The sequence below is a fragment of the Rhinoraja longicauda genome, chromosome 30, assembly GCF_053455715.1.
Source record: "Rhinoraja longicauda isolate Sanriku21f chromosome 30, sRhiLon1.1, whole genome shotgun sequence".
Taxonomy (NCBI): Eukaryota; Metazoa; Chordata; class Chondrichthyes; order Rajiformes; family Arhynchobatidae; genus Rhinoraja; species Rhinoraja longicauda.
In genome coordinates this window covers 3,131,435-3,152,723 of record NC_135982.1, presented here as the reverse complement: position 1 = coordinate 3,152,723, position 21,289 = coordinate 3,131,435, and the positions used below count along the sequence as shown (strand labels likewise).

The following is a 21,289-nucleotide window of genomic DNA, read 5'->3' as shown; positions in this document are numbered from 1 at the left end:
TCTCTCTCTCTCTTCTCTCTCTCTCTCTCTCTCTCTCTCTCTCTCTCTCTCTCTCTCTCTCTCTCTCTCCCTCTCTCTCTCTCCCTCACTTTCTCTCCCTCACTTTCTCTCCCTCACTTTCTCCCCCTCACTCTCTCCCCCCCTCTCTCTCACTCTCTCCCCCTTTCTGCCCCTCACTCTCTCCCCCCCCCTCTCTCTCACTCTCTCCCCCCTTTCCTCTCTCCCCCTCTCTCTCCCTCTCTCCCCCTCTCTCTCCCCCTCTCTTTCTCCCCCTCTCTCTCTCTCTCTCTCTCTCTCTCTCTCTCTCTCTCTCTCTCTCTCTCCCCCCTTTCTCCCCCCTCTCTCTCTCTCTCTCTCTCTCTCTCTCTCTCTCTCTCTCTCTCTCTCTCTCTCTCTCCCTCTCCCCCCCCTCTCTCACTCTCTCCCCCCTCTCTCTCTCCCCCTCTCTCCCCCTCTCTCTCCCCCTCTCTCTCTCCCCCTCTCTCTCTCTCTCTCTCTCTCTCTCTCTCTCTCTCTCTCTCTCCCCCCCCTTTCTCTCTATTTATACTCAATATAAAAATAAATGCAACGTAACTTTTAATAAGCACAAGTGAAAAGATGTAAATAGGATATTTTGCTGGTCACTGAAAAATAGTCAGCTGAAAATAGAAGACCTGTCACACTGCAAGAAAAAGTCTCAGAGTGCTATTTTACAGGCTGGAATGTGGTGGAGCTGGCATTCTTAGTTTAGAGATACAGCATAGAAACAGGCCCTTTGGCCACCGAGTCGATGCTGACCACACTAGTTCTATGTTGTGCCGTTTACCATGGACACCAGGGGCAATTTTACAAAATTGCAAACCCGCACATCTTTGGGATGTGGGAGGAAACTGAAGCACATGATGGATCTCACTCAGTGACAATGGAAAGGTTTCAAAATACCAGTTAGATTACAAAGAAGGCAGAAATTTGTCAATCCTATAACTTTGTACCTGGCCACAAATATACCGAACTAGGTTTGAGACACAGGTCAGAAGGTAGACACAAAATGCTGGAGTAACTCAGCGGGTCAGGCAGCATCTCGGGAGAGAAGGAATGGGTCTGAAGAAGGGTCTCGACCCGAAACGTCACAAATTCCTTCTCTCCCGAGATGCTGCCTGACCCGCTGAGTTACACCAGCATTTTGTGTCTACCTTCGATTTTAACCAGCATCTACAGATTTTTTCCTACACCTTGAAACACAGGTCACATCTCTATCACTTGGCGTGGCACACAGCTGACTACAGAGTTGGGGTTTTTTTTGATAACCAAGAAATATTAAGAATCTACAGATGCTGAAAATCTGAAACAAAAACAGAAAATACTGGAAACACTCAGCATAACAGCATCATGTGATTGAACAAAAACTTCATGTTGAGAGTTGACAAATCTTCATCAGAATTGAGAACAAGAGAAAAACAGTTCAGTTGAAGTTACCGAGGAGGTGAGGAAGCATAGAAACATAGAAACATAGAAAATAGGTACAGGAGTAGGCCATTCGGCCCTTTGAGCCTGCACCGCCATTCAATATGATCATGGCTGATCATCCAACTCAGTATCCCGTACCTGCCTTCTCTCCATACCCCCTGATCCCTTTAGCCACAAGGGCCACATCTAACTCCCTCTTAAATATAGCCAATGAACTGGCCTCAACTACCTTCTGTGGCAGAGAAGGAAGGGAGAGAGAGAATAAAGGGAATATTTCTGATACACAATCATTGTGAAATTGTTCAGGCCGTCCAGTTGATGGGTTATTGCATTCAGTGAAAAGAATGTGAACAAACATTAGAAAGTAAAACTGCAAATACAAATGAAAGTTGTGAAATGCAGGGTTCTAGAACATACCCAGTGAGTCATGCTGTGCGTCGTGGGACGAATAAAGGAATATATTCTAATGACCATATGCAGAGCCAATTTTATAAATGGATGTTTCACAGAAGAACTGGTTAGTTGTGATACAGCCTGAGAAAAGTTACCTCAAGCTATCGAATTTGATATTGAGTCCAGAGAATGAGGTGCAGTTATAACGAGGCATGAGGAACAGATCGTCAATTTGTCGGGACAAGTTGCAATCTAAAGGACTCAATGTCAACTTCTACAACTTCAGGCAACTTGCTTTCCCCGTTTGTATCACCGGCGGCCATTTCTGTTGTGAGCTACCCATCCATGGTATTGGCTGCGTTTTCTTTGTTCCATGGCCATCGTCTGACCAGCTGTGCTTGTTTTACCATCAGGCATCTTCCAGCTTTTTCATTGTGGTTCTCTCAGTCTTGAAGTGCTCCTGCTTCTGTAGTTTTGGTCATTCATCTCTTTCTCCTCGAGCCCATCAATCGAATGATCTCTACAACTTATCCCCATGGCATGACTCAATCAAAAGACATGAATTGACCAAAAGTATTATTTCATCTCTATCGATCGACCCCCATCTTCTCTGCATTTTAAATTGGACTTGTTTTCTTTCCCAGTTCCAATGAAGAGACTTTGAACTTAAATTCTATGAAACGCTGGAATGAGACATATTGATCATCAAAATCACTTTAGGAATCATGTTAAAACTTGTGTTAGTGTTCCTTTTCTTTTCCAACCCTTAATGCCCCTTGATTCAAAATGGGCTTAAGGTTCCATAATTGCCTGACACCTCAGACCCTCACACATAGTCATTCATTTTTCAAAAGTAATATGTATTGATAAGGTGCTCCTGAACACAGTTACTACTATAATTCAAGAAAAAAACACATATTATGCACACATTTTCCATCAAAACTATGAAATATAATGACCATCCTTGTCTTTTAAAAAGAAGTGATGTTAATCGTGGAATAAATATTTAGCTAAACACTGGATATTTCTACAGCTCTTCAGGAATAGTGCCTCTGGGCTTTTCACACCCTCCTAAAGGAGCAGGTGAAGCTTCAATTCAACATGAACACTTTCTGCAGTGCAGCGAAGCTTCAGTAATGGACACAGGCGTCAGTGGGGATTTGTACTTGTGTCTCTGGAGTGCAGCCCCAAACTAGGGTTTTGCTAAAACCAGAGTTGGGGGTAGATGGTGGGGGATACTCGACAGCCCATACTGAGACGGAGCAAATCACATTAGTGCACAATTCATAGCAGAGCTCACTAACGGACAATGAACATAACTCCAGTGCCAACCAGACCTGGAGCAGAACACAAAGTGCTGGGCAAACTCATAGGGTCAGGCAGCATCTGTGGAGGGACTGGACAGACAACATTTCGTGTCAGGACCCTTCTTCAGACTCAAAGCATCGTATGTCGATTCCCTCCACAGATGCTGCCCGATCTACTGACTTACTCCAGCACTTTGCATTTTGTTCAAGGTTCCAACGTTTGCACTTTGTATCTCCAACATTACCTGGTCCAGTTCACTACACCTGATTAAAGAAATAAACAAAGAATCTGCCACATGCCAGCACATTCCAATCTCAACTACCTTCTGAACTAGCAAACAACGCAATGAAAATCACAGCAGCTCACACACCCCTCTGCCCTCCTCTCCCCACCAACTCCCCACCAACTCCCCACCAACTCCCCACCAACTCCCCACCAACTCCCCACCAACTCCCCACCAACTCCCCACCATCTCCCCACAGTAAATGCCAGCTGGCCATAACCTGAGAACCATTCTGAAGTAACTTTGAAGAAAGATCCTCTGTCACGTGAAACATCAAAGGTTAGTTTTTTCAGAGTACAATGGGCAGTTTATAACCAGGTGTGTTCTTACCTTTGTAAGTTGTATACAAGACAACCAACGCCACCACTGTCGTGGTCATCAGGAGGAGTAACACACTGAGCGCGATTTCAATGAAGGTCCAACTTTTCTTCATTAATTTTGTCGATTTCTCCACAATGTCCATCTGGCTTTCCGACTTGCCCATTATGGTGATTCTAGAGGGATACAGAGAGCGGGTACCGTTATACAACAGGCAACAAGGGCAATAGAAGACTGCAATCGCATCGAACAAAACATGAACTACTTTACATCTGGACTTTGGTCTGATCTTCCATCGTTATGGGTGTCCCATGGAAAACCCCACAACCTGTTAACGATGGGCGATGTCTTTCCTATTGATGCACGGACTCTGGTCGCGTTGGGGTTCCGCAGTTACCATTGAATGGAAGATTCTCTCGGACCAGGAGCCGGGCAAGGAAGCGGGATGGATGTGGCGGCCACACAAGTTTGGAGAAGTCCCTTTGCAGGGCAGTGTCTTGTGGCTGAAACGCAAGAGCGACTTGGAACACAGCGATCTAGAGGGAAGAGGATGATAGACACAGAGTGGTGGAGTAACTCAGCGGGTCAGGCAGCATCTCTAGAGACAGGGAATAGGTGACGTTTCGGGTCGAGACCTTTCTTCAGACTGAGAGTCTAGAGGAATACTTCGTCAGCCCAGAGAGGGGGATTTGCCCGCATTCAATCCTGGAAGGAAGGAGGGAGGATATCAGCAACACGGAGCGCATTCATTCCTTGGTGGATTCACGCCTTCTCGAGTCCCGAGGCAGGGAGTGGAGCGAGAAAGGCAAGTGGCAGAGTGTAGCCCGTGCCCTGAGCTTGTGTACTAGTCAGTCCCCTTCATCCAACCACCCCCCAAAGTGTCTGAGCTCCGGCGATGCCCGGTCACCGCAATGCAGTTTACTGAAGTTTTATTTGGAAGGAATGGAGAGCCGGTGGAAATGCGGCATTTTCAGGAAGGGAGCACATCGTTGCCAGTGGAGCGCTTGCACAGACTGTTAATGTCCATGTTAATACTAATAGTCGTGTCGGTCGCTGGAGGAGCGCAAGTAAATATGTTAAACCCCTCGGTTTAAACAGCAGCTGCAGGAATTTCACAGGAACCCGTTAAAGCCAGACCCGACACTGAGATGTTATGGCAACAGTTACTGCGGGAATATCACAGCATGATATCACAGCAAACCTGACCTACTTGGATCGGGAAACCTGTTTATCAATTAACTCCACATCTCACTCGGTCCCCGGTTACATTGTCTTCTGCTGAAGGGACATGAAAGACTCAGTTTCTGAATTTAAGTTGTTTCCCGATCCAGTCTTGTGCCAGGGGTCACGGGGAGAAGGCAGGAGAATGGGGTTGAGAGGCAGAGATAGATAGACCAGCCGCGAGTAGACTTGATGGGCCGAATGGCCTAATTCTGCTCCTATAATTTATGAACTATATGAAGTTTGAGGTAAAGGTCCGATTCAAAATCCCTTCGGTAAAGATAGAGAAAAATAAGTCAATTGGAAGACATTTCGCTTTTGGGGAGTGTGGGCTCACTGCGAAATGCCAGAGTGGCCGTGTGATGTAAGGGGATAGTCCGTGAGAGCTGGGAGAATACTGCACCGTCAGAGGACTATCTTTTCCAGACCTTAACCCGTGCTGTCCCGACTTCCACTATCATAGATTAGTGAAATATCCAATTCTGGGAACAGTTTTGTTTTAGTGTGAAGAACACGACTGCCAGTTTCTGAAGAAGGACTGAAGAAGTGTGTCGACCCTTAAATGTCCCCCATCCCTCCTCTCCAGAGATGCCGCCTGTCCCGCTGAGTCTCTCCAGCACCTTGTGTCTGGTGACAATTTCTACAAAATCAGGTCTCAAAAATGATCAAATCATTCGATTGTTTGGATGCGTGAAGATTAAACCATTGGCGAAACTGCAGCGGAAAGTCATCTGTTCTTTGAGGAGTTAGTTACACGGGGGGGGGGGGGGGTGAGGGGGTTGGTGGGCACCAGAGAGAGCAGGTAAAGGTGTGGGGAACAGTGCGGATCGTGCCTCGCTCTTTCCTCACGCCGCTGGGATTTGCGACCTGGATTCTCTGGAGTGAGATCTGAACATCCAGGCTTGCAGACAGAAGCAGAACGCTGCCAAATTGAACAGGGAGAATGGAACCAGTAAGCAGATATCCCTCAATAGAAAATATAAGGCAAAAATAACTGAAGACTTTATTTAGTTTAATTTAGTTTAGGTTAATTCCCGGAATGGCGGGACTATCATATGTTGAAAGACTGCAGCGACTAGGCTTGTATACACTGGAATTTAGAAGGATGAGAGGAGATCTTATTGAAACGTATAAGATTATTAAGGGGTTGGACACGTTAGAGGCAGGAAACATGTTCCCAATGTTGGGGGAGTCCAGAACCAGGGGCCACAGTTTAAGAATAAGGGGTAGGCCATTTAGAACAGAGATGAGGAAAAACTTTTTCAGTCAGAGAGTTGTGAATCTGTGGAATTCTCTGCCTCAGAAGGCAGTGGAGGCCAATTCTCTGAATGCATTAAAGAGAGAGCTAGATAGAGCTCTTAAGGATAGCGGAGTCAGGGGGTATGGGGAGAAGGCAGGAACGGGGTACTGATTGAGAATGATCAGCCATGGTCACATTGAATGATGGTGCTGGCTCGATGGGGCCGAATGGCCTCCTCCTGCACCTATTGTCTATTGAGATACACCATGGAAACAGGCCCTTCGGCCATCGAGTCCACGCCCACCATGGATCACCCGTTCACACTAAAGGACACAACGTACAGGAGGAACTCAGCATCGCTGGAGATCACGAACAGGCGACCCTTCTTCAGTCTGACCTGCTGACTTACTCCAGCATGTTGTGTCCCTATTTAACCAGCATCTGCAGCTCCACATTATTTATACCACTTGTTCTATGTTATCACACTTTGTCGTTCACTCGTTTAACACTGCGGCTCATTTACAGAAGGGCAATTAACCTACAAACCCCGCACGGAGGAAACCGGAGCAGCCGGAGGGAAAGCCACGCCAACGTGGAAGAACGTGCCAACTCCACACAGACAGCACCCGACGTCAGGATCAAACTTGCATTCCTGGCGCTGTGAGGCAGCAGCGCCACTGTGCCGCGCGTAAACGTGATTTCTTATAACTGCCAATTATAGTATTTGCATACAAAGCCTGTCTAATATAGAAATGAGTCATTCCTGGCACATTCATTTGCGGTTGGAAGGAAACAATTTAAACTTCTGCCAGGCTTTATGATGCCTTTGTTTGTCCCAACACCCTTTACAACCAATGAACCATTTTCACATAGAAACATAGAAAATAGGTGCAGGAGGAGGCCATTTGGCCCATCGAGCCAGCACCGCCATTCACTGTGATCATGGCTGATCATCCACAATCAGTAACCTGTGCCTGCCTTCTCCCCATATCCCTTGATTCCACTAGCCCTTAGAGCTCTATCTAACTCTCTTCAATCCACCCAGTGATTTGGCCTCCACTGCCCTCTGTAGCAGAGAATTCCACAAATTCACAACTCTCTGGGTGAAAAAGTTTTTCTCACCTCAGTTTTAAATGGCCTCCCCTTTATGGCCAACATGCCATTAGCTTTCTTCACTGCCTGCTGTACCTGCACACATACTTTCAGTGACTGGTGTACAAGGACACCCAGGTCTCGCTGCACTTCCCCATAACCTAATCTGACACCATTGAGATAATAATCTGCCTCCTTGTTTTTGCCGCCAAAGTGGATAGCCTCACATTTATCTACATTATACAGCATCTGCCATGCATCTGCCCACTCACTCAACCTGTCCACGTCACCCTGTAACCTCCTAACATCCACTTCGCAGTTCACACTGCCACCCAGCTTTGTGTCATCTTCAAACTTGCTAGTGTTACTTCTAATTCCATCATCCAAATCATTAATATATATTGTAAATAGTTGAGGCCCCAACACCGAGCCTTGCGGCACTCCACTCGCCACTGCCTGCCATTCTGAAAAGGACTCGTTTACTCCCACTCTTTGCTTCCTATCTGCCAACCAATTCTCTATCCATGTCAACACCCTACCCCCAATACCATGTGCTCTAATTTTTCCCACCAATCTCCTGTGTGGAACCTTATCAAAGGCGTTCTGAAAGTCCAGATACACTACATCCACTGGCTCTCCTTCATCCATTTTACTTGTCACATCCTCAAAAAATTCCAGAAGATTAGTCAAGCAGGGTTTCCCCTTTCATAAATCCATGCTGACTTGGATTTATCCTTTTATTGCTATCCAAATGCGCCGTTATTACCTCTTTAATAATTGACTCCAGCATCTTCCCCACCACTGATGTCAGACTAACTGGTCTGTAATTCCCTGTTTTCTCTCTCGCTCCTTTCTTGAAAAGCAGGATAACATTAGCTACCCTCCAAACCACAGGAACTGATCCTGAATCTATTGAACATTGGAAAATGATCACCAATGCATCTACGATTTCTAGAGCCACCTCCTTGAGTACCCTGGGATGCAGACCATCAGGCCCTGGGGATTTATCAGCCTTCAGTCCCATCAGTCTACCCAATACTATTTCTCGCCTAATGCAAATTTGTTTCAGTTCCTCTATCTCCCGAGATCCTCCATCCTCTAGTACATCTGGGAGATGGTTTGTGTCTCCTTTAGTGAAGACAGAACTGAAGTACCTGTTCAACTCTTCTGAAATTTCCTTGTTACCCATAATAATTTCACCTGTTTCTGCCATCAAAGGATCCATATTTGTCTTTACTAATCTTGTTCTCTTAACATACCTAAAGAAGCTTTTACTATCCTTCTTTATATTCTTGGCCAGCTTAACCTCGTACTTCATCTTTTCAGCCCGTATTGCCCTTTTTGTCTGAAGAAGGGTCTCGACCCGAAACGTCACCCATTCCTTCTCTCCCTGCCTGACCTGCTGAGTTACTCCAGCATTTTGTGAATAATTGCCCTTTTTGTTACCTTCTGTTGTCCTTTGAAAGTTTCCCAATCCTCTGGCTTCCTGCTACTCTTTGCTCTGTTATACATCTTTTCTTTTAGTTTTATTCCCTCCCTAACTTCCCTTGACAGCCATGGTTAACTCTTGTGAAAAATTAGATCTCATAACAGTAAATTGATTATATTTTTCTTGGCATGGACCACAAAGTGTTTACATAACAGGAAAACTGGTTCCTCTTCAAACAGAGCTGTGACATATTTAATAGGGGAACTGCCTGGTCTTCCATTTAACATTTCACTGGAATGACAGCATCTCCAAAAGACTGCGATCCTTCTAATCCCGGTCAAACATTATTGCCTAGAAATTCAACTCCAGTTAATAGCTCTAAATTTGCACCAAAGCTGCAGCAGTAAAACATGTCTCGTTAACATGTTTTAATGTTAATTAAATGAAGGGGCTGTCTCCATGCTCAATCTCAAAATAAACCTCATATACACTTCATATACGACATCAAACAAGCATGTGGCACTAACATTAACCATGAAACTACCAGAGCTTTGTGAAAATCCATTTGGATTAATAATGACCTTGCAGGTGAATCTGCCATTCTTGAGCAAAATTATGGTGCTGGAGGACCTCAGCAGGCCAGGCAGCATCTGTGGAGGGTAAAGGATAGGCGATGTTTGGAGTCAGGTCACTTCTTCAGACTCTGCACTCCACCAGTTAGTTTCTTGCTCACATTCCTACTGTTTCTTGTGCCTCTCATCTGCCATTCCTACCTGTTCTGAACTGTGAGTGACTCAGGAAGCAAAGTGGTTTTACATACTCCAGGCAACATCAATGGTGCCAAAGTGGAGATGGTCACGAGCTTCAAGTTCCTTGTCGTAAATATCACCAAGAATTTGATCTTCAAGCAACCTCATTAAAGCTGTGGCCAAGAAAGCAGACAAATCTCTCTACTTTCTCAGAGGACAAAGGAAGTGCAGCATGTCTCCAACGACTCTTACCAACTGCTGTAGATGCACGGTAGAAAGGATATTATCTGTGTAGGAAAGATCTGCAGATGCTGCTTTAAATCAAGAATAGGTACAAAATGCTGGAGTCACTCAGCAGGACAGGCAGCAACTCTGGAGAGAAGGAATCGAGATGTATCACAACTGTTGTATGGCAACAGCTCTGCCCAAGACCCCAAGAAATTGTAGAGTTGTGGATGTAGCCTAATTTATATCATCAACCAGTCACACATCCCCCACCCCCCAATCAACAGGCAGAGTGGAGCAGCTGGTAGAGCCACTGTCTCACAACACCCAAACCTGGATCCGATCCTGACTATGGGTGCTGTCTGTGTGGTTTTCACATTCTCCCTATGATTACATGGATTTCCTCTGGGTGCTCCGGTTTCTTCCCACATCCTATAGACGTGCAGGTTTGTAGGTTAATTGGCCTCCATAAGTTGCACACTTGTGTAGGGTGTGGATGAGAAAATGAGATAAGAGTGAATTAATATGAATGGTTGATCGATGGACATAGAAACATAGAAACATATGACAGTCCCGCCATCCCAGGGATCAATCTCGTGAACCTACGCTGCACTGCCTCAATTACAAGGATGTCCTTCCTCAAATTAGGAGACCAAAACTGTAAACAATACTCCAGATGTTGTCTCACCAGGGCCCTATACAACTGCAGAAGAACCTCTTTACTCCTATACTCAAATCAAATGTGAATTTGTCAGCCGAAGGGCCTGTCTCCGTGCTGTATCTTAAAATAAACCTCATATACACTTAACGCTATCACAGATAAGGAACTAACATAAAATGCTACCTACACTCTGATCATTCTCTCTACTCCTCTCAGTCAGGTAGAAGATACAGTTTTAGATCATGAACCACCAGATTCAGGAATAGCTTTTTCTCCGCTGGTATCAGACTCTTGAATGGTCCTCTCATAACCCAGAGATGTACTCCTGATCTCTCAACCTACTTCTTTGCAGCCTTCGCACTTTTTTAATCAACACTGTCTCTGTAACTGTAATGCTAAATTTTGCACTCTGGTATTTTTCTCTTTGCACTACCTGTTGCACTTTTTTTTATGGCCTGATTGTACTGATATCTGGTACGACTGAACACCAGGCAAACAAAGATTTTCATTGTAACTCGGTCCATGCAACAAGAATAAACTGATACCAATATCCACCAATGTGGTCATCTCCTTAAACCGTCCCTTCAGTTACAGATAGATAATTAATGCTGTCATTGCCAGTGACATTCACATCCATGAATACATTTAAAAAACTGAATATGTTATCCCACCTCAAACTTACTTTATTGATTTTATTTAGTAATTAAACCCATTGACAACTGTCCAAATACATTTTGAAAGGGTTAAATGCTTTAAATACATAATAGATGCATGAGGGGATCCAGGACTAATGCCTTTAGAAACGTATCCTTCCTGTTCCTCCCTTGATGTACTATCAACTCATTGTTCTTGATCTACACAGTAGTGCTAACTGATGAGAAGAGACAAACCCAGGTTGCTGGGCTTGCGTTGCTGTATATTGGAACCAGGACTAATGCCTTTAGAAATCTGTCCTTCCTGTTCTTCCCTTGATGTACCTGGCTATGTAAGAGAGACAATCTCAGACTTTCCGGAAAGGTGCTAATGAACTACAGCATTTTGGGACCATGACTAATGCCTTAAGGAATGTGTCTTTTTGATCTTTACAGTAGAAAACATCCGGTCAGGTCTTTGTTCTGGGGAGTGGTGGCTCGGGACAGTCAAGTGCTTGTTGGATACTTGATTGATGTACATCCCGATCAACCAGTAAAGCTTGTGTTGGTTTACCTAACCCATTGTGTGTTGTCTGTTTTAAGAAGAAGCGAACTTTAACATTTCCCTTTTATTCCTTACACCCCCTTTCTTCTATGTTCCAACACCTGCATTTTAGAATGTTACTAGCACAACCATTCTTTAAGGGTAAAGATTATTGCCAATGAATTTGATGCAAGAATTGCAGAGTAACATCTTTCCTGACTTTTAAAGCAATAAGCGCTGGAAATGCCCAGCAGGCCAGGCATATCTGTGGAGCGAGAAATGGAATTAACATTCGAGATCAATGGACTTTCATTGGAATTGGGAAAAGTGTGTTTTAAGTTGCAGAGAAGGGGCAGGAGTTGAGAGGGGCAATACCTGTGTTGGGGTGCAAACCGACAGAATGCAGGTGACACAGATACTGTTCATGGTGTCTGAGAAAGTACAGTGAAAAAGACAGTGCTGGAATAGCTCAGTGGGTCAGTTAGCATCCCTGGAAGAGGAGTAGGGAAAAAAACTGCAGATGCTGGTCTAAATCGAAGGTAGACACAAAATGCTGGAGTAATTCAGCAGGTCAGGCAGCATTTCGGGAGAGAAGGAATGGGTGACGTTTTGGGTCGAGACCCTTTGAAGAAGGAATGGGTGACCTTTCGGGTTGAGACCCTTTGGGTCTAGATGGGAGGGCACGGACCAGCAGTGTGGACGAAGATATCGGAAAATTCAACCTTTATTCCATTGGGTTGAAGATTTCCCAGGCGGATTACAAAGTGTTGCTCTTCTGGCTTACATGGACCGCACCCTGGCAGTGGAGATGGCCACATGGACAGGTCAATGTGGGAATGGAAAGAGAACGGAAATGGGATGCATCAAAAGATTCAGGATGGCCACTGCACAGAGAGCACAGGTGCTCTTTTCCTACACCTATTTCGGAGTGGCACAGTGGTGCAGTGGAAGAGCAGCTGCCTTACAGCACCAGAGACCCGGGTTCCATCCCAACTCTGGGTGCTGTCAGTGCAGAGTTTGAACATTGTCCATGTGACTGCATGGGCTTTCTCTGGGTGCTCCAGTTTCCTCCCACTTTCCAAAGACAGACAGGTCTGTAGGTTAATTGGCTTCAGTAAAGACTGTAAATAGTCCCTCGTGTGTAGAACAGTGCTACTGTACGGGGTGATCGCTGGTCGGCATGAACTAGGTGGGCCAAGGGGCCTGTTTCCACGCTGTATCTCTAAAATCTCAAAAGGCCAAAATCTAAAGTATACCCTCCACCTCCCTACAGACCCCCATTACCCATTTACATCCCCTTCCCTCCATCCACATTACCCACACGTTTTATACCCCCCCCCCCCCCCCCACCCCACATCTGGTCCTGGTTCATCTTCCCTACACTTCTCCCCATACCCTTCCCATTATCTCCTCCCCTACTGTGAATCCAGCACCGGTAGCTATTTGAGTACCTGCTCATCATCCTCATAGCTGTATCCCTCCCCTTGCTCCAGCTTTCCTTTTTGCCTGCCTCCATCTATCATCCAGCTGCCAGTCTCCTGACTCTACTCCACCACTTCCGGTCTACCTGGCAAGATCTATCTGTAATCCCACACCCTCAGTCTGTCAATTGCCCACTGTCCCCTGTCTCACCACCTCCCCTCTTCTCTTTAAACTGCCTATGTTCCCTCTCCACTGATGCAGGATTTCAGCCCATAATTCTTTTCCGTCACCACAGATGCTGTTTTTTTAAGGTGAGAGGGGAAAGATAGGAACCCGAGGTGCAAGAATGGGAATAAATTGGTGAATTAATGTGGCTGGCAACTGGAAGTTCAGGATCACCCTTTCGATTCAACTGAGGTTTTCTGTAAATCGGTCAACCAATCTATGTTTGGACTCTTCAGTCTAGAGGAGATCAGACCAAATACATTGGGCTAAATCAGCAGATGAACGACATGATTCTCCTGGAGTCACCCGCTTTTTTTTCTGTCCTATTTACATATTTCCGAAAAATGAAATAATCCATCAGCGATCACCTTTGGGAGCTTCCTGGAAGTTTTATTTGACTATAATGTTTTTTTGAACTTTTGTAAGACAAGCGCAATTAATAAATGAATGGAAAAACATGATCTTGGCCATTGTGCTGGGGTCATATAGAACAACAAGCAGTAAATAAAGCAGTGGAAGCATTCCAGAAACTAATACTTAACCCCGAAGTTTAATGAAAATAGTTTAATTGTTTTATTTGGGTTGTGACCATCAGGGGTCAGAAATGTCATTTGGCAGTTTTACTTTTCTGACTATATTTTGGAAAGTAAAGTATGATGATGAATGTCTGATCCATGTGGACATGTTACATTTATAGGATTCTAGAGGTAACATTTTATCCTGGATCTGAAAAGCCTCCATATTCTACATTTACTTATGCAATTTGGAGCCTAGTGTTATGTATGAAGATTTAGGTTATCTCTATATTTAATGGGAATTTTATACATTTAAAATATTGATTAAAACACAAGATTAAATAGTCAGGAAGAGAATGTCTCATGAATATGTTAAGTGCTCAAGCAATTTATTTGTCATAATCCTGACTATTTTATAAAATTCTAGTGTGCATATTATGCAAATTTCTTCCTCCACAACTTTATTTCTGAAAACCTGTTTATTTTCACTGTAGAAATATTTTGTAAAGGTTTATCTTTTACTGAACACTTCGTGTATGGTTATGGTTATGGTGGTTATATCAAATGGGTCAGTGCAAAGCATAAGAATGGAATCTCTAACACTATATTGAAAAGCCAAAGAATGCTAATGATGGAAATTTGAGAACATATTACTTGTCCACCACTGATTTTCCACCATCCTTCGTTCCAGAATCTTTCTGGGTTGTCCGTTTTGCTGGACCAGCAGAGGCCACGGCCTCAGAATGGAGTCTAACAGTTCCGGAACAGTCCGCCTAGGCCACCGAGGGGCCGAAGATACCGGCCCACAAAATTGGCTATGGGAACGGATCTGCCGGGTCCAACCTGACCGCAGTTCCAGAGCCCCGCTGCAGGGGGCGCATTTGTCCCACCGATCAGCACAAAATCCCAATGAGGTGGAGATCGGCCGCCTCACCCCGACCAAGGCGGCACATTTTTGGGAGGAATTCGGGGGAGGGGATTTCACGTGGGTCTCATAATTTGGTCCAGATTAAAGGAGGTGCCGGACCTCCAGTTGTCGGCAACTCGGTGGTGGACCTGTATCTGGTCTCCACCCGAAACGTCACCCATTCCTTCTCTGCAGAGACGCTGCCTGTCCAGCTGAGTCTCTCCAGCAGTTTGGAGCGCAGCGGTAGAGTTGCTGCCTTACAGCGAATGCAGCGTCAGAGATTCAGGTTCGATCCTGACTACGGGCGCCGTCTGTACGGAGTTTGTACGTTCTCCCCGTGACCTGCGTGGGTTTTCTCCGAGATCTTCGGTTTCCTCCCACACTCCAAAGACGTACATGTATGCAGGTTAATTGACTGGGTAAATGTAAAAATTGTCCCTAGTGTGTGTAGGATAGTGTTAGTATGCGGGGATCGCTGGGCGGCGCGGACCCGGTGGGCCGAAGGGCCCGTTTCCGCGCTGTATCTCTAAATCTATAATCTAAATCTAAATCTGGAAAATACGTGGTTAGGAGTAAAACCACTGGCTTGAGGAACTCCAGATACAAATACTGGGTCTCAAATTGAATAAGTAATGTAGAATATCGAGATGCTTGTCAGCTGCAGAATACTTCAGGAATCTTACACGCCCATCTGGATTCGACATTTAGCATGATCTTTTAGTTTATAAAATAAAGGCTGAAAAGTCATAAAGCTGCCAAGGGACATTTCTGACTCCTGATTTCCTAAATCAGAAGAAAGATAGTTGTGGTTCTCAGGGGTGAATCATCTCAGCACCAGGACATCACTGCAGGTGTTCTACAACCACGTTCAGCGGGAGTTTAGAGAGTTGGGAAAAACACTGAGAAGTAGGACGTCGAAGGTGGTTATCTCTGGACTGCTACCGGTACCTCGTGCTGGTGAGGCCAGGAACAGAGAGATAGAGGGTATGAATATATGGCTGAGGGGCTGGTGCAGAGAACAGGGATTTAGATTTCTGGACCACTGGGATCTCTTCTGGGCTAGGGGTGACTTGTACAAAAGGGACGGGTTACATCTTAACAGCAGGGGGACAAACATTCTGGCAGGCAGGTTTGCTAGTGTGACACCTGTGGCTTTAAACTAAGTAGTGGGGGGGAGGGGTTAACAAATTGTGAATATGAAGATGAGGTAAAAGGGAATACATGAGATATTGCAAAAGACTCTCGGAAGAATGGGAACAGAAGTTCTAGAGGGGAAAATAAATTAAGGGCAGGGCCAATTGTGACCGATGTGAGAGGGGAGGTAAATACAGAAGTTAAAGTGTTGTACTTAAATGCGCGTAGTATAAAAAATAAAGTGGATGAGCTTGAGGCTCAGTTAGTCATGGGCAAGTATGATGTTGTAGGGATCACTGAGACATGGCTACAAGAGGACCAGGGCTGGGAACTGAATATTCAGGGGTACACAACGTATAGAAAAGACAGACAGGTGGGCAGAGGGGATGGGGTTGCTCTGATGGTAAGGAGTGATATTCATTCCCTTGCAAGGGGTGACATAGAATCAGGAGATGTTGAATCAGTATGGATAGAAATGAGAAATTGTAAGGGTAAAAAGACCCTAATGGGAGTTATCTATAGGCCCCCAAACAGTAGCCTCGACATAGGGTGCAAGTTGAATCAGGAGATAAAATTGGCGTGTCAAAAATGTAATGCTACGGTGGTTATGGGAGATTTCAACATGCAGGTAGACTGGGAAAATCAGGTTGGAAATGGACCCCAGGAAAGAGAGTTTGTAGAGTGCCTTCGAGATGGATTCTTAGAACAGCTTGTACTGGAGCCTACCAGGGAGAAGGCAATTCTGGATTTAGTGTTGTGTAATGATCCTGATCTGATAAGGGGACTAGAGGTAAAAGAGCCATTAGGAGGCAGTGATCACAACATGATAAGTTTTACTCTGCAAATGGAAAGGCAGAAGGGAAAATCGGAAATTTCGGTATTACAGTATAGCAAAGGGGATTATAGAGGCAATAGACAATAGACAATAGGTGCAGGAGTAGGCCATTCAGCCCTTCGAGCCAGCACCGCCATTCAATGCGATCATGGCTGATCACTATCAATCAGTACCCCGTTCCTGCCTTCTCCCCATACCCCCTCACTCCGCTATCCTTAAGAGCTCTATCCAGCTCTCTCTTGAAAGCATCCAACGAACTGGCCTCCACTGCCTTCTGAGGCAGAGAATTCCACACCTTCACCACCCTCTGACTGAAAAAGTTCTTCCTCATCTCCGTTCTAAATGGCCTACCCCTTATTCTCAAACTGTGGCCCCTTGTTCTGGACTCCCCCAACATTGGGAACATGTTATCTGCCTCTAATGTGTCCAATCCCCTAATTATCTTATATGTTTCAATAAGATCCCCCCTCATCCTTCTAAATTCCAGTGTATACAAGCCCAATCGCTCCAGCCTTTCAACATACGACAGTCCCGCCATTCCGGGAATTAATCTAGTGAACCTACGCTGCACGCCCTCCATAGCAAGAATATCCTTCCTCAAATTTGGAGACCAAAACTGCACACAGTACTCCAGGTGCGGTCTCACCAGGGCCCGGTACAACTGTAGAAGGACCTCTTTGCTCCTATACTCAACTCCTCTTGTTACGAAGGCCAACATTCCATTGGCTTTCTTCACTGCCTGCTGAACCTGCATGCTTCCTTTCATTGACTGATGCACTAGGACACCCAGATCTCGTTGAACTCCCCCTCCTCCTAACTTGACACCATTCAGATAATAATCTGCCTTTCTATTCTTACTTCCAAAGTGAATAACCTCACACTTATCTACATTAAACTGCATCTGCCATGTATCCGCCCACTCACACAACCTGTCCAGGTCACCCTGCAGCCTTATTGCATCTTCCTCACAATTCACACTACCCCCCAACTTAGTATCATCTGCAAATTTGCTAATGGTACTTTTAATCCCTTCGTCTAAGTCATTAATGTATATCGTAAATAGCTGGGGTCCCAGCACCGAACCTTGCGGTACCCCACTGGTCACTGCCTGCCATTCCGAAAGGGACCCATTTATCCCCACTCTTTGCTTTCTGTCTGTCAACCAATTTTCTATCCATGTCAGTACCCTACCCCCAATACCATGTGCCCTAATTTTGCCCACTAATCTCCTATGTGGGACCTTGTCGAAGGCTTTCTGAAAGTCGAGGTACACCACATCCACTGACTCTCCCTTGTCAATTTTCCTAGTTACATCCTCAAAAAATTCCAGTAGATTTGTCAAGCATGATTTCCCCTTCGTAAATCCATGCTGACTCGGAACGATCCCGTTACTGCTATCCAAATGCTCAGCAATTTCGTCTTTTATAATTGACTCCAGCATTTTCCCCACCACTGATGTCAGACTAACTGGTCTATAATTACCCGTTTTCTCTCTCCCTCCTTTCTTAAAAAGTGGGATAACATTTGCTATTCTCCAATCCACAGGAACTGATCCTGAATCTATAGAACATTGAAAAATGATCTCCAATGCTTCCACTATTTCTAGAGCCACCTCCTTAAGTACTCTGGGATGCAGACCATCAGGCCCTGGGGATTTATCAGCCTTCAGTCCCATCAGTCTACCCAAAACCATTTCCTGCCTAATGTGGATTTCCTTCAGTTCCTCCATCACCCTAGGTTCTCCAGCCCCTAGAACATGAGGCAGGAGCTGGCCAAAATTGACTGGAAGGAAGCCCTAGCAGGGAAGACGGTAGAACAACAATGGCAGGTATTCCTGGGAATAATGCAGAGGTTGCAGGATCAATTTATTCCAAAGAGACGGAAAGACTCTAAGGGGAGTAAGAGACACCTGTGGCTGATGAGGGAAGTCAGGGACAGCATAAAAATTAAGGAGAGGAAGTATAACATAGCAAAGAAGAGTGGGAAGACAGAGGATTGGAACTCTTTTAAAGAGCAACAAAAGTTAACTAAAAAGGCAATACGGGGAGAAAAGATGAGGTACGAGGGTAAACTAGCCAATAATATAAAGGAGGATAGCAAAAGTTTTTTTAGGTACGTGAAGAGGAAAAAAATAGTCAAGGCAAATGTGGGTCCCTTGAAGACAGAAGCAGGGGAATTTATTATGGGGAACAAAGAAATGGCAGACGAGTTAAACCATTACTTTGGATCTGTCTTCACTGAGGAAGATACACACAATCTCCCAAATGTTCTAGGGGCCGGAGAATCTAGGGTGATGGAGGAACTGAAGGAAATCCACATTAGGCAGGAAATGGTTTTGGGTAGACTGATGGGACTGAAGGCTGATAAATCCCCAGGGCCTGATGGTCTGCATCCCAGGGTACTTAAGGAGATGGCTCTAGAAATAGTGGAAGCATTGGAGATCATTTTTGAATGTTCTATAGATTCAGGATCAGTTCCTGTGGATTGGAGGATAGCAAATGTTATCCCACTTTTTAAGAAAGGAGGGAGAGAGAAAATGGGTAATTACAGACCAGTTAGTCTGACATCAGTGGTGGGGAAGATGCTGGAGTCAATTATAAAAGACGAAATTGCTGAGCATTTGGATAGCAGTAACAGGATCATTCCGAGTCAGCATGGATTTACGAAGGGGAAATCATGCTTGACAAATCTACTGGAATTTTTTGAGGATGTAACTAGGAAAATTGACAGGGGAGAGTCAGTGGATGTGGTGTACCTCGACTTTCAGAAAGCCTTCGACAAGGTCCCACATAGGAGATTAGTGGGCAAAATTAGGGCACATGGTATTGGGGGTAGGGTACTGACATGGATAGAAAATTGGTTGACAGACAGAAAGCAAAGAGTGGGGATAAATGGGTCCCTTTCGGAATGGCAGGCAGTGACCAGTGGGGTACCGCAAGGTTCGGTGCTGGGACCCCAGCTATTTACAATATACATTAATGACTTAGACGAAGGGATTAAAAGTACCATTAGCAAATTTGCAGATGATACTAAGCTGGGGGGTAGTGTGAATTGTGAGGAAGATGCAATAAGGCTGCAGGGTGACTTGGACAGGTTGTGTGAGTGGGCGGATACATGGCAGATGCAGTTTAATGTAGATAAGTGTGAGGTTATTCACTTTGGAAGTAAGAATAGAAAGGCAGATTATTATCTGAATGGTGTCAAGTTAGGAGGAGGGGGAGTTCAACGAGATCTGGGTGTCCTATTGCATCAGTCAATGAAAGGAAGCATGCAGGTACAGCAGGCAGTGAAGAAAGCCAATGGAATGTTGGCCTTCGTAACAAGAGGAGTTGAGTATAGGAGCAAAGAGGTCCTTCTACAGTTGTACCGGGCCCTGGTGAGACCGCACCTGGAGTACTGTGTGCAGTTTTGGTCTCCAAATTTGAGGAAGGATATTATTGCTATGGAGGGCGTGCAGCGTAGGTTCACTAGGTTAATTCCCGGAATGGCGGGACTGTCGTATGTTGAAAGGCTGGAGCGATTGGGCTTGTATACACTGGAATTTAGAAGGATGAGGGGGGATCTTATTGAAACATATAAGATAATTAGGGGATTGGACACATTAGAGGCAGGAAACATGTTCCCAATGTTGGGGGAGTCCAGGACAAGGGGCCACAGTTTAAGAATAAGGGGTAGGCCATTTAGAACGGAGAAGAGGAAGAACTTTTTCAGTCAGAGGGTGGTGAAGGTGTGGAATTCTCTGCCTCAGAAGGCAGTGGAGGCCAGTTCGTTGGATGCTTTCAAGAGAGAGCTGGATAGAGCTCTTAAGGATAGCGGAGTGAGGGGGTATGGGGAGAAGGCAGGAACGGGGTACTGATTGAGAGTGATCAGCCATGATCGCATTGAATGGCGGTGCTGGCTCGAAGGGCTGAATGGCCTACTCCTGCACCTATTGTCTATTGTCTATTGTTTATTGTCTATTGTCAGCTGCTGCCTCAATGATCTCGCCTCCATCATAACGTCAGAAGTTGGAATTCTCTTTGACAACGGCACAATGTTCAGTTTTGTTCACAACTCGTCAGCAAATGAGCAATCAATGTGTGTATTCAAGACCCAGACAACACAAAGGCACAAGCTATTCAATGTGTAGGAAGGAACTGCAGATGCTGCTTTACACCGAAGAGAGACACAAAAAGCTGGAGTAACTCAGTGGGCCAGGCAGCATCTCTGGAGGGAAGGAATAGGTGACGTTTCGGGTCGAGACCCTTCTTCAGTCTGAGAGTCAGGGGAGAGGGAATCTAGAGATATGAAAAGGTAGAAAGAACAAATGAATGAAAGGTTTGCAGAAGAAAAATCAAAGCCAGCAATGATAACTTCAAGTAACCCTTGCATCCCCTCTCTCTCCTGCCCTCCCCCACCCTAGTTGTTTTACTAGTTTCACTGTCGTCCTGCCAAGTTTCACTGTTGGATCACTCGTTATCACCTTCTCCATGGCCAACTATGGACCATTGTGAGCTCCACCTTTCATTGATCATCGTTGCTGGCTTTGATTTTTCTTTTGCATACCTTTCACTCATTTGTTCTATGGACCATTTCATATCACTCATTGCCCTCTCCCCTGACTCTCAGTCTGTAGAAGTGTCTTGACCCGAAACATCACCTATTCCTTTCCTCCAGAGATACTGTCTGATCCGCTGAGTTACACCAGCTTTTTGTGTCTACAAGCTGATG

General features: G+C 45.2%; 1 protein-coding gene across 3 annotated transcripts in view; it reads right to left on the bottom strand.

Annotated features, from left to right (window-relative positions):
• mmel1 (membrane metallo-endopeptidase-like 1) overlaps positions 1 to 21,289 on the bottom strand; it is a 142,325-nt gene that overhangs the window by 106,160 nt on the left and 14,876 nt on the right. For 2 of the 3 annotated variants that reach the window (XM_078425051.1, XM_078425053.1), the window contains exons 1-2: positions 4,019 to 4,565; positions 3,761 to 3,924 (exon numbers count right to left, since the gene is read on the bottom strand). In XM_078425051.1, coding sequence (XP_078281177.1) covers positions 3,761 to 3,924; positions 4,019 to 4,044 — 190 coding nt within the window. In that variant the 5' untranslated portion in view covers positions 4,045 to 4,565. Of the gene's footprint in view, positions 1 to 3,760; positions 3,925 to 4,018; positions 4,566 to 21,289 lie in introns of those variants that run through there. The other variant, XM_078425052.1, reaches the window with a different exon arrangement.